Source organism: Megalops cyprinoides, chromosome 13 (assembly GCF_013368585.1).
Source record: "Megalops cyprinoides isolate fMegCyp1 chromosome 13, fMegCyp1.pri, whole genome shotgun sequence".
In the NCBI taxonomy this organism is placed as follows: domain Eukaryota; kingdom Metazoa; phylum Chordata; class Actinopteri; order Elopiformes; family Megalopidae; genus Megalops; species Megalops cyprinoides.
In genome coordinates, this window is record NC_050595.1 from 29,768,706 (window position 1) to 29,784,511 (window position 15,806).

General features: G+C 42.4%; 1 protein-coding gene across 2 annotated transcripts; it reads left to right on the top strand.

Moving 5' to 3' along the window:
* Positions 1-2,215: 2,215 nt before the first annotated feature.
* Positions 2,216-15,806, top strand: LOC118787949 (ADP-ribosylation factor GTPase-activating protein 2-like). 2 transcript variants are annotated; one of them, XM_036543731.1, is made up of 17 exons: positions 2,216-2,307; positions 5,763-5,881; positions 6,059-6,131; positions 6,330-6,461; positions 6,912-6,992; positions 7,808-7,916; positions 8,287-8,343; positions 8,841-8,885; positions 10,060-10,112; positions 10,420-10,556; positions 10,765-10,896; positions 11,006-11,134; positions 11,513-11,659; positions 11,803-11,929; positions 12,180-12,270; positions 12,374-12,495; positions 13,242-15,806. In XM_036543731.1, exons 1-17 carry the CDS (start codon positions 2,236-2,238, stop codon positions 13,260-13,262), a joined length of 1,647 nt encoding a protein of 548 aa, XP_036399624.1. In that variant the 5' UTR covers positions 2,216-2,235; the 3' UTR covers positions 13,263-15,806. The 2 variants fall into 2 exon arrangements, with proteins under 2 accessions (XP_036399624.1, XP_036399625.1); XM_036543732.1 differs by lacking the exon at positions 8,841-8,885.

Sequence of the window (15,806 nt, forward strand, 5' to 3'; positions counted from 1 at the left end):
TATAGGCTGAAGGTGTCATTTTTGCAAATGAATGAATTAAGAGTTGGCCATTTAAAGTGAATTGATGTGTCCAATAAAAGGACTATTTGTTTTCTCCAATGACTCTAAGACTAAAATGTCCATACATCATCTTCAGTGACAGAGTGTTCAGTAATGCTTTCTATAGGGTAGTGATGGGAAGTGAAGTTCTTTTTAGTGATTACAGAGTTCTTCACTGCAGCCATGGACCTTACCTCACCCTATCATCACCCAATGTTAAATGTTTTGCTCATTGACATCAGCAGCAAACAGTCACTGATCAAGAAAACACAATAAATGGGAAGGTTATGACATAAAAGTGATTAATAACTTTACTGGTGCTGGTGGAACTTACTTTGTATATGGGTTGTATGTGTAAGTACTTGCTTTCTTAAAATGTAGCTGCTACCCTCAGTATAAAGCCCATGGACTACAGAATCCTTCTTTCAGAAAGTCAGAGATGCAGGTGGTCAGTACACCAATGGATGAGCTGTGGTGCAGCTGTATGTGAATGTTGTATATGTGAATTGTTCACTTAACAGAATAATGCCCCTGTTTCATCCAGCAAATTTGACAGATCCATCCATCTAGTGCCATAAAGACAAGATCCCTACTGTGCCCTTATGTAGTGAGCTGGTAATGGGTGTGTCAACTTAAAAATGCGAGTGAAAATCAGTTTGCAATTAAATTTTTACTATCTGGAATCATCTGGAATTCTACATCTCAACCTTGAAATTATTTTTCCAAATTCTCTGTGTTTACTTGAGGTTAGATGACTTCATGGATTTAAGTGATCTGTACCTCCCAACCGTAACTTTTCTAGTCTGACATTAGCCATCTGAAAAGTAATGAACTACTGCCACCTGCCGGCCAAAGAGTGGATTTAAAAAGGCATGGAGCAAAACTGAAAAAAGGGAAAGGAAGCATAGAGATCTGGCAAATGTACAGTGTGTCCAGAATTCCTTCAAAGATACTGTAGAAAGACAAAACCAGGAAGATACATCCAGGCTAAAATAATGTCCATTCTGTCTCACTAGTACAGTATTATAAAACATTATGTGCTCAATCAAATCTAGAACCAGAGATTGGTTACAAATGTCTGTATACGGTGGAAACCACTTATAGTGATCACCCACTTATATGGATCAATTTCACCCGGACAGACGTGATCACTATAAGCAGTTTCCGCTGTATTAACAGAAAATAGAACTTTGAAATGAAGAGACCCTATCACCTTATCATATCTGCATCTCACTCCATACCCACACTGAAACACTCTTCCAGGGCTCAGTAGAAGCAACATCTCTGTTTCACAGTTCCCGACAAATTCAGAAGATTTTTAAATTGAGAATCTCTGCTTCCAACCTACTGTAGAAGACCAGAACAAATGACTGGCATACATGCAGTCTTTTCAGCCGGTACAGTCAGTATCCTCACCTACAACCCCCACAAGTGAGAAACAATAAAAAGGGGAAATAACATGAGAAATATGTATCGAAGAGGAATTATACTCTTGCAGGCTAAGTATGCTTTGTTTAGTTCATGAAAAGTAATATCAAGTGTGGATACAAACACAGCAGTGCCACTCCATCAGATACTGGTTATTTGGACCTGACTTTGTAGAAAGGAGAAAATTAGTAAAACTGCAGTTCTGCTACCTCCAGTTTTACTATAGGCAGTACAGGTATGTCTATTCAGTATCTGTCTTGGAGGTCTAGATCTGCATTGCATACATAAAATACACCCTGGGCAGCAAAGACACACTGGGAGAGGATCTGTAAGGTACTGGAGAATACCTACGTGCCTCACCACATAGCTGCAGTGCTGGAATTCAGCCTTTGCTCGTGCATCAACCAATGTAATAATACTACACAAACGTGCATCACAGTGAAGATAAGACTCAAAAGATTCACTGAGTCACTGAAGGGTTTGGGTTGATCAGACATATAAAGCTTTATTAGCATTGGGGGACCAAAAAAACTTGATCGAGAAAATTATAATTAGGCGTCTTGATCCTTTTCAAAATTTCAGGTGTGACCACAACTCGCACTGTCTGTTTTGAGATAGGTCTACACGTATTAAAGCCCCGGTCGGCGCAGCGGAATTCGTTTGCGTTACGTGGCTCCTATCTTGCGGAAAGGAAGTACCCTAGGTGCATTTTTTGACCAATAGAGCCATCCGTAGTTTACAACGTTAGCCGAATAGGAAGGTGGCAAGATGGCGTCGGAGCCGAACAAGACCGAAATTTTGACTATCTTTAAAAGACTAAGGTCTATTCCAACAAACAAGGTAACACGAATGATCCTTCAAAAGTGGAATTAGCGGCTTAGTGCGAGTATTTTGGTTCTTGTTTTGAAATTAAATGACGTTTTATTGTGGTTTCCGTCGGTTTTTTGCTCGGTAAGCCGGTAGTTAGCTAACGTTAGCTATTTCGGGCCCTGGTAGCTAGCTGACTAGCTAACGTTAGCTGGCTCTCGCTGTTGGCTGACGTTGACTTAGCTACCAGGAGATAGTTACGTTAGCTTAGCGATAGTCGTCGATTCATGGCTGCTTTATTGTTTCGATAACTGTCCCAAATATTGCTACGTAGCTAACACGTTATTATGTGCATCATTCAGGATTGGTAACGTTAGCTATCTGCTTCCCACTAGCACGCTAGTTTGTTAGCTACATGGGGCGAGATGAGTTCAGCTGAGATGACGCCGTTTCACGCATAGTCGGATAGCTTAGCTATCTGCTCTTTCGCTAAATCAGTGTGATCGTGTTATGGCTAATTAGCGAGTTGTGACTTAGTATGAATATATCCACAGCTGTGAAGATAGGTAGCGAGTTCTCTATGGTTTCGGTGTTTGCTAGATCGCTTTTAACCTGGGCAGTCCTGTTGTTAGCTGACATTTGCTAACTTTTAGTTTTTTCCGTAGTAAATATTTTCCTGTAAATGTGTGGTCGAATTTTGGTTATTAGCTAGCGAAAACAGTTAGTAGGTTGTAACTATACTAATCCAGGATTTTTGTTGTGTTGTATTCTTTGTTTTACATGAATGTGAACCTGTCCTGTAGTGTTAAATGTCTTTCGTCAACATTATTACGTTAAAAACTTAGTGACATTACATAATGTCACTTTCCCAGTGACATTATGTAACGGCGAGGTTAGTTTTAAGCATATTGGTTGTAAACATGGTCACACACTGCGTCAGTTCATATGTTCATTAAAACGGATGGCCAACTTTTCGGAAATTCATATGATCAATTCAAAAGCGAAGAAAGTAGACTTAAAACAATTCACGCTTTCGTCCGTCTGGTTAAATGTCTCGTGTTTGCTACTTTATGTGCTCCATTGTTAATTCATAAAGTTTGGCTTCGTGGAACATCGGCTGAGCTATAATGTTACTTAGAATATATTCAATCTGAAAAGCCAGATGGGCTGAAAAAGGAAAAGCGCTTTAAAGAGTACAATATTGTCCTCGCAGCCTACAAGCTTTTGCTAGCTTGCAGGTATGGTTCAACAATATTTTGCTATAGTTAACATTGACTAATCAGATGATTACGGTGAACGACCAAAAATGATCAGTTATTCCCTCAGCAAACACAATAATGCTATAAAGGTTGTGTTTAGAGGGTAGTTTTCTGCCTAGGTGTGTGAATCTGGACCCAGGTATACATCTTTTTAGATTTCAGTGGCATTTGTGTTTCTGCTGTTAGTATTTCACCACAGGAACAAAATGTCACATTTGTATTATAAATCATTTTGAAATATAGCGAGTAGCATTTCCCCCATTCTTTTGCTTTAGGACTGTAACTTACGGTGGGCTTTCAAGCAGTCTAATTCAGATGACCAAAAGGGCCTTAGTCATATTCATATTTGTTGGATGATGAATTGGTTCCAACCTCAAAAGGTAGGAAAGTGACCCATTAGACACTGACACAAGTGGGCGTTGCACTTAATTGTACACTAAAACATGTTATTATGTCAGAGGGCGCTTCCCATTGAAACAGCTGGTCACTGACTGCCCATCCGAATCATAACCCTGCTCCTTCGTTTCTGTACGTTTTCATGACTTATGAGGGGCAGTGTAAGAGTTTGCTTTGGAAAGGTTTTTCAGTGCAGATGTTGAAAGATCCTAACTCTGCAGTGGAAGGGTGGTACCGGGGCTTATTCAGGAAAGCGATGAGTGTCATCTGAAAACAATGACCGGGAGATCCACAGTGGAAAACGGCCCACAGTTCCATTAAACAGTATCAGTATTGCTCACTCTGAGCTGCATTGTGCTTGCAACTAAGCATGCGTGCTGCCTTAGAAAAGAAAAACAGGATTCATATTGTTCCATGGAGAAATATGAGACTAGCACATGGACTTATCTATATCTGTGATTGATAATATGTACATCCAGTGCACACATAAGACTAGTGCACTGGATCATCTGCTCATTGTTGGTTGTAAAAGAGGTGTTTTTTATCATGTTTTCCTAAAAATATTTAAATAAAAGGAATATCTAATTGTTTTTGTTATAGTTTACGGGGTGCCTAGATGTTTTTCCTTGAATATTACTTTTCTTTGGGCCCAAAATGCCACTTTTTCTTTCTTTTTCTCCCCAATTTGGAATGGTCAGTTCCCCGAATTCTGGAATGCCCAATTAGTCGTCATCGATGTCCGGTCCCATTGCACAACCCCCACTGTCAATCCAGGAGAGCGTGGACAAGCACGTGCCCTCCTCTGAGACACGTGATGTCAGCTGCTGCTTTTTTTCGCACTGCGGTCCACAAGCTAAGCTAGCACAGAATTGAGTCGGGGGAAGACATTTCGTATGCAGCTTTGGCACGTGGACCACAGGCGCCCAATCGACCAGCAGGGGTCACTGTTGCTAATGGGACCGAAGCCCCTGCCAACGTATCCACCCTTATCCCCAGCAGTACGAAGCCGCTGCCGACGTACCCACCCCTATCCCCAGCGGAACGAAGCCAATGTGTTCTGCCTGAGAGCTCGTAGTCACTGTAGGTCACTGTAGGCTAGTGACATGGTCAGGTTCGAACCTGGGCCGGAGCGTTCAGTCTACACTCAGAACGAGTGCTTTTGCCGTCTGAGCCACTCGGGAGCCCCCCCAATTGCCATATTGCTGTGTTGACAGTTCAGCAGTAGGGTTGAACCAGTGGCTGCCAGTCTAACTAAATCAGTACATGCTGTGTGAGTGGCAGTGTGAAAAATAGCCGCTTGCTCTGTGCAAGTGTATCGAAGGATCATATTTGTCTCACTTAAGCACTCCTGCACACGTGCACAGGTTGCTGAGGTGAGAGGAGCCTAATGTACAACTTGTGATAAAACCAGACAGGGTTGCACAGAGGAGAAAAATCTTTAAAAAAAAGTGACGTGTGAGTGAATCAGTGAGTCACAGCTCGATTCATGACGGACTTGCACCACCTCTTTACACACGACCTTCCCACAGTGTTCTCAGCTCTATTTCAGGATGTTACTGCATGCACAGGAAAGGACAGAGAGTGACATCTGACCAAGGAAGTTACAGGTGAACAGAGGTGTGTTGTGAGTCCAGTTGTGGCCATCAAAAGTAGATATTGCTGGCCCTTTAGACCGTGACACACAGATGCACAGGGAGCATTAACCCCGTGAAAGACAAGACCGTTTATAATGTGATACGGTTTTTGTGAGACTCTGCAACATGCCAGTCCTCTTTTGTCCTTAGTGCGTGTGCTGTGTTGAGTCTCGAACACTATGTGTGTTGTTTGTTTCAGGCCTGCTTTGACTGTGCTGCTAAGAACCCCAGCTGGGCCAGCATACCTTATGGAGTGTTCCTGTGTATTGACTGCTCTGGGATCCACCGTTCTCTTGGAGTGCACCTTAGTTTTATCAGGTACCTGTTAGTCTCTTTGCTGTGCTTCTAATATGTCTCAGTAACTGCTGTTTTAGAGCCTTGAGATGTATTGCTGTTCTACTGCATTTGTGGTGCACAATCATTAGTAGATTTTCTGTTGTCTTCCTAATGGGAGTGTGTTGGCTGCTGTATAAAAATAACACCTTTTTCCCACAGATCCACAGAGCTTGATTCAAATTGGAACTGGTTTCAGCTGAGATGTATGCAAGTTGGAGGCAATGCTAATGCGGTGAGTACACTATACCTTCATTAAATGACCAATGGGTCAGTAGCTTCCCTATTCTGAATTAGAGGTTTTGCCTGGCTGCCTCTTACCCCTTGATTGACAGTGATTTGCCTCAGTGCAAACTTGCACAGTCATTACATTGTTGCAGCGTGAAGGCACCTCTCCCCTGGGTCCTAAACTCCTGTTTATTTCCTTTTGAAGACTGCCTTCTTCCGTCAGCATGGCTGCACCACCAATGACACCAATGCCAAGTACAACAGCCGAGCAGCACAGATGTACCGTGAGAAGATTCGGCAGCTAGCGAACACAGCCCTGTCCAAATATGGCACAGATGTGAGTCAAATGGGGGTCATCCTGGCTGCAAAATGTAAAGAACTGGAGCTGATTGCTCTGGACATTTGCTGTTTGTATGGAAGTGCCTTGACATGAGTATTTTTCGTAAAAATCAGTTTTTTGCAATGGTGCAGATGACGTCTTTGTATCATATGAAGTCATTTGAAGCCAAAAAATTTCAGGCGTACTTTGGCCTGCGGAGTCATAAACCTCTAGAAAACCATGTAGACGTTTGTCTTATCTTAACTCTATGTAATGTTGCATGGGAAGATAAATTTTTCATTAGACGGCAACAGTCATGTGCACGTTGAATACTTTTGCTCCAAATTTGAATGAGTTGCACACAGAATATAGAATGTATTTGTGTATGTATATGTAGCCATTTGTTTAAGTACCAACCTGGACTTTAATGTGGAGATTGTCCTGAAAAGCCCTTGTGTTCATGTTCAGCTGTGGATTGAAGCTTCAGGAAACACCCACACAGCAACCCCTGAGAAGAAGGACTCAGACTTCTTCGCAGAGCACACTCAGGTATGTGTGCTATGAACCCCTTATGCTTATATTAGATTGGAAGAGCGTGATCTCATTTCATCAAAATTCTGTTACCAGGTTTTTCCTCTGTGTTTCTCAATTAGATTTTCATTTGCTACCCTTGCGGTACCAGTTGCCCTTTTCAGCCTACTTTTTTGTGAGGCCGCATACTCTTTTGGGGACATGGAGAACTGAATGACACTGTAACGGTGTTAGAGTACTGTTGGTTTTATCTTGCATTTAAACAAATTCACATGATGAAATGCAGATTGGTCGCAATAGATGGGGAATGAAAAAGAACATTAAAGACCTTTCTCAGTAGTAGTGTGGGTAGATGAGGTGCCATGTACCACGTACTGGGAGGAGCTGACTGAATTAAATTATTCAGAACACATTTACAGTATGTCAAATTTCAAATCTGCCAGTCAGTTATTGCCATTATATCACAGCTCGACCATTTTTGTGTAGAACTTTGGCACCATTTTGTAAGACCTTGCTATTTTAAGTTGCTGGTATTAATTTTAAATTCTTTTGATGTGATATCTGTAAGCTTTACTTTCACGCTTGTGAATATAGAGGGGTTTTGCCTCAAGGGCCAGAGGTTTAGTCCAATAGCCTTTGAGCACTGTTATTTCCAAAAGCAGTGAAACGCTCCTGGTCAGTGTCACGTGGTAGGCTCAGGAAGTACAGAGCGAGCCCTCCCAGAGGCATGTTGAACTTGTGGAAAGAAACCTTCAGCGTAGTTATGTAACAGACAGTGGCCCTGTGTTTATGGCTTCGGCGCGTCAGTGTTAATTCTCTCCTGCGTGCTGCAGCCGGTGAACAGCTGGGACATGGCCGCCCCCGCCCTGCAGGAGCAGAATGGAGCTGTCACCCCTCAGGTGGCGGAGGAGTCGCCGAAGGCGCCCGAGAAGGCCAGCGCCCGTGAGTCTTCCCCCCCCCCTGCTCTCAGCTCTCCGGAGGAAGTGCTGTGGAGCTGAGCCTCATAACTGGTCCTTTCAAGGCGATGTGCATATCATTTTAAACATTTCCACGGGGAGTTGTTCCTAAAATATCTTGAATATTCATATCCGCTGATGGTAATGGATGCAAATTGTGGTAAAGGTACATTGTCATTGTACAGAAATTGTCAAGTTGTCTGAAATGTTAATCCATTACCTTAACAACATAAGATTTATGTTACGGATTTTAAATTATTTGTCCATCAGGGTTTCTGAGTGATGAACTGCATATGCTATTACAGCAAGGATTTAAATGTTACAGGGCTTTTAAAACTGATTTAATCTGTTCCTAGAACCTGAAGAAGGACCCAGCATTGAAGGCCTGAGCACGTCTCCCAAAGCCACTATCGGTGAGTCCCAGCCACAGGCCAGGTGACAGGCGCTGCCTGGTGAAATGTTTCTGCATCACACCCCAGCCCTGACCATATTCCCGCAGCAGCACTCAAATCAGCCAATCGCTCATACTCTCTGGAATTGTAAGCCCATGTCCAGTGAACCGGGGTATGAGGCATTGGTGTCATCAACCACTTAATGAACTTTGCCTCTGATTCGGCTCAGACACCCAGTCCTGCCCTCCTCCAAATGCACTAGTCTTTTAGTGATAGCTGGCTCCTCCTGTGAACTCACAAAATGGTGCTGTTATGCATATATTGAATATGAATCTAAGCCCTTGTAAGGAAATGGAATAAACTGCCCTGCCAGAGGTGTTTGGCCATCACGGAATTGGGCAAGCATTAAGTCATAGATGTTTTCCTTTGCAGTTAAAATTGTGTTCCTTTAGACTTTTATTGCCATGTTCTCTGTTAAGCAAGTACACGTTAACAGCTGTGTTTATTTTGTCACATAGAAGACTCAATGCGCTTGTCATCCGATGATCCACAGCCTCCTAAAGGTGATTGACAGAGTGAAGCTGCTCATAGCCTAATGGCTGGCTGCACACTGGGCACGGTTCTGCTTGGTGGACTCTTTGCAGGAGTATGGCGTGCTGGCTTAACCCCCCTCTCCGCCGCTCTGTACTAACACCATCATCAACACCACCATCCCAGTCACTCTCCAGCTAACACTCAGCATTTTCTCATTATCGCTGTAGCCATGGTGGTAGAGTCACAACGCTACAGCCGCGTGAGATGAGATCATTTGTATAAGCTGGGAAACCCTCCATGGTAAACCATGCCTAAAACCACTACAGGTTCGTCCTGTCGTGTACAGACTTTAAAGCCTGAAACAGTTCTAACTGCAGGCAGTAAATATGGCAAACGGCTGCCCGTTTTTTGTGCTGGGAAGAAAATGTTACAAAATCACTCGCAGTCATTATGAAAATTTCGTTTGCTAGGTAGATCTGAGTTGAGTATTTACCATTGGTAAATGGTAATCTACTTTTAAATGTTTCTATACAACGTAATATCACAGCATATCTTACTGGTTGTGCAATGATTTCAGCAAGTTATATTTATATGATCCTTACGGTGAAATGCTGTAGGGCACACAAGACAGATAATTATGAAAAGTTGAAATAAAGTTGTATTCTGCACTCTTCTGTTTGCCATTTTACTATTTGTACCTCCTTAGTATTACCTATGCCTGAATTAATACAAGCAAAAGTAACAACAGTAACAAAATAAGAGAAAAATGGCAAAAAAAAAAAATGGTGTAATGCTTTGTTACATTAGTTTTGCAAGGTACCGGTGTATTTGTTCTGTACTGGACCAGTCACATACAACCGTATAATTTGACTCTGAGTGTGTTGCGATCTGTGTAGCTGAAGAGAAGGCCCCCCCTCTCAGTGTGCACTGGCATCCTGCTTTGCTGTTGCATGAAATGCCACACAGCTCTGTTGTTTCTTTTTATAAAGGTGTAACTCTAGCTGAAGCGTGGTTACTCTTATGACTTCAGTGACACGTCAGCTGGATGCAGGGCTCAAAGTTCAGAGAGACGCAATAAGTGTTATGTAAACTGATAAAACGGTGACTACACTGTTAAAGCTATCAGATAATTATACAGATTTATTTGTAATAATCCGATATTTTGAAATGATCAGCATTCATATATGCTGTCTTTCTTTGTAGATGTGAAGCCCTCTATCATTGGGAAGAAAAAGCCCACGACTGCAAAAAAGGGGGTAGGTTATTAGTTGAAGTTTCTTGATTTGTTAAGCAATGTTCATGCTGTAATGTTCAGCTGTGCCTGCCAGTCAGTGCAGCTGGGTGAAGGGTCTATTTGGTGCGGAGATACTGCAGCTTTTTGCAGTGTGGCCACTAGGTGTCCGAAATGGTGAGTTTCCGCAAACCGGAGAATTGGACGTGTCATAGTTTTTTAACCTCAGGTTTCTCAGCCTATCAGTGTTTATTTCAGTTTCACTCTTTTTGGTCTACACTTTTGATAACTTGTGTCTGTCTGTGTCTGTGTGTGGGCCCTTCTCCTCTCAGCTTGGTGCAAAGAAAGGCCTGGGGGCCCAGAAGGTGAGCAGTCAGAGTTTCACAGAAATGGAGAAGCAGGCACAGGTGGCTGAGAAGCTGAGGGAGGAGCATGCTGCTGAGGCCAAGAAGCAGGCCGAGGAGTCCATGTGAGTGACGCTGCACCTTCCAGATGGGAGGGACCTGAGTACTGTGCTCTTAGGGTCCAGTCAACACCCATGTTCTGCAGAATCAAACGCAGTTACTGTGGTCTGCAAAATAGACTGAGGGGTCTGTGGCTTTAGCGTGTATATTGTTGGGAAATGGACATTGGTGTTTCCCAGAGTAATGGTGCTTCATTGCTCTCTCTATGTGCAGTGTGGCGTCCATGCGCTTGGCCTACAAGGGGCTGCAAATAGACAGAAAAATGGAGGAGAAGAAGCTACAGAACCTAGAGGGCAAGAAGAGAGAGCAGGCCGAGCGGCTTGGGATGGGCTTCGGAAACAGGAGGTAATGCAACAGCCATTCACTCCAAATTGTATCGCTTGTGTAATGCGCTTGTACTTGCGTCCCATTTGGAGGAGAGTGTAAGCTTGACTCCTCCCCTGTTCGTTTGCAGTGCGATTTCCCACTCCGTGATGTCCGAGATGCAGGTGATTGAGCAGGAAACCCCCACTGGAGCCAAGTCCTCGTCCCGCTCCAAGCTGGACATGTTTGACGAACCTGGGTTCACGTCAGGGCCACCAAAGTAAGATTCCCATTCATCACTCAGCGGTCATTGCTTGGAATGACATTGGTCATAAAGGCCTACCGTTTTCAAGGCAGTCGTGGTGTGTTTATAGGAATGCACTCAAAACCTTGGGGAGATTCATTAAGACTAGAAATGTTTGGAAATGAGCAATGATTTATTAAATTAATAATTTTATCTGGGGTGACTTTTAGAGCAGTGGAAAATATGGCAACTTCAAAGTTAGAAGGTAGAGAGAAAGTCTACAAATACATATTACATCCTTGAGATATGAAGAAAGACCTAATTAGCCTTCATTGAAACTGGTCAAACGAGCGGTTTTAAAGTGTTGGAAGGTTTAGTCAGTGGATGTGAGAAGCAGCGATTGTGCTCCGGCAGGTACAAGGACAACCCCTTCACATCGAGCGATGGGTTTGGCTCGCGGTGGGACGCGGACAGCGGGTCCTTCTCCTCCTGGGCCTTGGAGAAAGAGGAGCCCAAGGAGAGCGAGGTCACCATCTCCAGCATCCAGCCCATCGGGGAACGGTCAGTCCATAGAGTCTAAAGCTCCCGGGGGTTCGTGTGCGGGGCTGTAGTTAGGCGGATCTGTGACCTTTTGCCTGAAGCAAAGATGTGCGCAGTCCATGTGAGTGAGAATCTGAGCCAATGCCGCCACGCTGTACCCACAGGTTGCCGAGCCGACGGAAGCCGGATGCCTCCGTGCCAGTGGCGGAGTCGAGCGAGGCGCGGCAGAAGTTTGCCAATGCCAAAGCCATTTCCTCCGACATGTTCTTTGGGAGAGATAGCAATGCAGAGGTATACAAGATCATTTTCTACTATCTTAAGATGATTCTTAAGCCTAAAGCTGAGACCTTCAGTGCAGATAGTGTTAGTTGAGGTAAAAACAATGGCATGCTCAAGATATCATAGAGTAAAAGATATGAGACTACAAAATGTTCTCTTAAACAGGATTCTGTAACTTTACTGTTCTTGGAAAATGGGTATTCAGATAAGCTGGTGAAAGGTGTGTGCTTACCTTATCAGTGACACTGAGCTTTTGTTTTAGTATGAGGCGAAGACCCGTCTGGAGAGCTTGGCAGGCAGCACATCCATCAGCTCGGCGGACCTATTCGGGGATGGCAGCGACCGCTCCACAGGTCAGCGCAGCACTCTTCACACAGCCCCTTCTGTATGTGTAGGGTGTACTGTGTGTCGTAACTTAGTCTGCGGTGGTTTTCATACAATTTTATGCATCTCCAGGGTCATCCAGCTTTGACAGCGTGCTCCCTTCTGGCCCAGACATTGCCCAATTCAAGCAAGGGGTGAAAACTGTGGCGGGGAAGATGGCAGTGCTGGCTAATGGGGTGATGAACACGATTCAGGTACCCGGCTGCCTCCAGTTACAGTACAGTGGTCTTGTGACATTGCTGTGATGTTAAAAACGAGTGCTTTCAGCTGCTTTGGTCTCTACAAACCAAATCAGATATGACCCTGACAAAAAGGAACCACGAAATTTGACGTTAACACAAATATGTTCTGTCTGTTTCAACCTTTGGACTGGTGTTAAAGCTGTCTCAAACTGTACCCATTTCCCGGGTGCTGGGTTTGTAAGGGATCTGGTGTTGAAAAGAAACGATCGATTTATTTTTTTCAATTTCAAGAGAGTATGATAATGTATTTAGTGCATTGACGCCGTTGTTTATGACCATATCATGAGTATTAATGAGTGGGTGCAGGTTATTAGGACACGCTGCTATCTCGTGGTAGTCCTCTCGCTGTGGTTAAGCCATTAGCTGTTTGGAAAAGAGGCCAAAGGCGTTTTCTGTGGCACTTTTATTTGGAATGATGCAGCATTGCATCAGCACTAACGAGATCATCCAGAGACTATGGGGGCTCTGAAATTCACAGTTCTATTTGCAGGAGTCTGTCAGTGGGTCTGTGGTTGTGTAAAAGAAGAGGTCATAACTGAGTATGGCATTGTGTTACGTGGCAAAATTGATACTGACGAAAATATCTCTGTTGGTGAAGGTGTTGAACAACACATGTTTTTGAGCTTATAAATTGTCTTGAACATGCAGTATTTGAATTTGCTATATTAATTGAATGTTTTGTTTGTTTTACTGTGCAGGATCGCTATGGAGCATATTGAACCAAGGAGACTTTGAGATTTGGAGAAACAAGCCAAAAAGGTTCTGGCTAAACCACCCTGTTGCCGTTGGTCTGTTTTCTTTCAGGTTTTTGCTTCAAGATGGAAAAAAGGGGAGGACTTGCATGACTGTGATCTGGGTGACCTCAATCTCTCCTTTATGTCTGCCAGCCCAGACTTTTATAGACTTCAGTGATTGAAACAGTATTTTTCTTTCTTTTAGAAAAAACATTATGTTCAGGAAAAAAAAGTAGGATGGTCCTCAAAGCCATGGTGCATCTTTTCTTTTAAGTTTTGTTTTCTATATATCTCTGCATTTTCATAGAAGTATCTGATTTAATGTATTCTTTAAGAAACGTTTAACCAAATTCCCAGTTTAATTATTAGTTTTAAACATGCTTTGGTTGTTTATGTTCAAACTTAAGCATTAACTACATCTGGAAAGGGATTCCATCTTTGCCTGAATTTCTTCCCCACCTTTTCACTTGTTGATTCTAATTGCGAATCCCTAATGTTTTGCTGTGAAATTTATATGCTAACAGGCTATCACATTTCATAGATGAAAGCTCCTGTACAATTCCCTGAAATCTGGTCACAAAAAGCAAAAAACAAGGTTATAGAGGTTTCTTTAATCTCCCCTTTTTGTGGTGCAGTATGTTTGATACATGAAATATTCATATTGCAAAGACATGAATTTTGAAACGTTCTGCACAACTTATTTGATGGAATTTTTGTACAGCGATCTGGAGGCCATGAGTTCAGTTTCATTGAAAATGATAATGTTTGAGCAGTTTTCAAGCTGTGCGGTTCAACAATTTTTGACAGAGAGGACTGTTTTTGAAATGAAATATTATGAGTCAACCAACATGAAATTCATTTGATTCATTATACAGAAAACACTCAACAAAATGCCTGACTGGAGCTGTAGCCACTATGTTTCTGTAGGAATACATTATATAATAATCTTTCTGTCAGTATCGCCAAAGACGTGGTGAAAGTTAAATGTTTAATTGGATGGTGTCTCGAGCCTTAGGTTTCTACTGGAAATATTGTGTGATAAGGTTATCCTTACACCCCTCTGTCTTACCATGTTGACTGATAGTCAGGAGCCAAGGCCAGTCAAAGGCAAACACGGCTGCAAGCCCTTGGTATTTGGCGGGAAACCTGTGACAGTATAAATCTGCTGACCGCAAGGACCTGTGACCCTACTCACAGTCCCTTCAGCAGTACTAAGGCAGGAAAACAAGTTCATCAACCAGCTGTATTATAACCAGTGAGTAGTGTTTTATTTTCTTTTGCTGTACTGAAATGGTCCATTTTGGTTACTCATGGATAATGCAGTTCATTTATCCTGGAGAGCTGCCAAGCCCAGTATATGCATACTCTGTAGTCTTGTGTTCAAAATGTGCGAAGTGTTGTCATTTTCAGAATCATCATGATGTGGTGTGTCTTTTCAGAGGTGGCATGGCAGAGTATGTTTGTGTGGTGAGGAGCACAGCTTTGCCAGGCATCACAGCTGATTCACTGTGGGTTATATACAGGTGGTCTCCGCTTTCACTAGACGTTCCTGGAAGCTCGTACCTGGATCATCAGGAACTACTGTTACTTTCCCCATAGACACAATGATATAAGTGGGAGTTACATTTTTAAAGACACATGACAAGTCAGATTTTTCATAGAAAGGTTAGCTAAACATGGGATAAAGTCAAATGTTCACGAGATATTAGGAAGGTATAAATATTTGTATATTTAAATACACTTACGCATGAAGTGCTGTATAAATATTATTTTGAGACAGTTGGAAAGACAGGATGCTGAGAACAGATCATGGTGTTCAGACAAGTACTTCTGTGGTGACAGCCGATAAGAAAATACTGAAAGGATTAAAAAAAACCTCAGCTCCTCATGAATTTACTTAATGAATGACAGACTAAAATAATGATTCAATAAGAAATGACAGACTAAAATAATGATTCAATAAGAGACCCAAATAAAGAAAAAAAATTGTATTCCCTTTATATTTTTATTAAACTATTGCTTTTTATGGCCCTTGCCACCTCCCAGTCTAAGTTTTGATTTTGTGTCGTAAAACAATGGTGGCATTTTAAGATGTAAACACAGATCATCATAAAAACAGAAAGGGGACTACCTTTGCATGTTAGTCACATGGTCAAGTGTGATATTCTTTAGAATTTTAAAATACACAAAAGTGCATAATCGATTAATAAATTTCAGTGGTCAAACAAGATTAAAAATATTTAATCTTGGTCAAATAACCAATGTCTAACCTGATTGTATGTCCCCAACAGATGTACATTTTAGGTTGAAGTAAGGACAGATATGGGTTTTTAGATCTGATATTGATTGTTATCATTAAGGGGTAAAGGTTTATGTGTTTTAGCCAAGCTGTTTGTCCTGATTGCCCTGCCTGTCTGTCTGTAACCCAGTGGTTAAAAAAAGATTCAGTCCCCTCCCAAAAGTACAAATATTTATTGTAGGCTACTGAAGAAGCTACTAAATTTGTGTCAATAAAGATTAAAATCTTGC

Excerpts from the sequence above, each read along its gene's own strand:
- LOC118787949 (XM_036543731.1), top strand. The coding sequence starts at position 2,236 with ATGGCGTCGGAGCCGAACAAGACCGAAATTTTGACTATCTTTAAAAGA. Across the intron at positions 6,462-6,911 it reads TGTCCAAATATGGCACAGAT|CTGTGGATTGAAGCTTCAGG; the intron begins GTGAGTCAAATG and ends GTTCATGTTCAG. Across the intron at positions 7,917-8,286 it reads GCCCGAGAAGGCCAGCGCCC|AACCTGAAGAAGGACCCAGC; the intron begins GTGAGTCTTCCC and ends ATCTGTTCCTAG.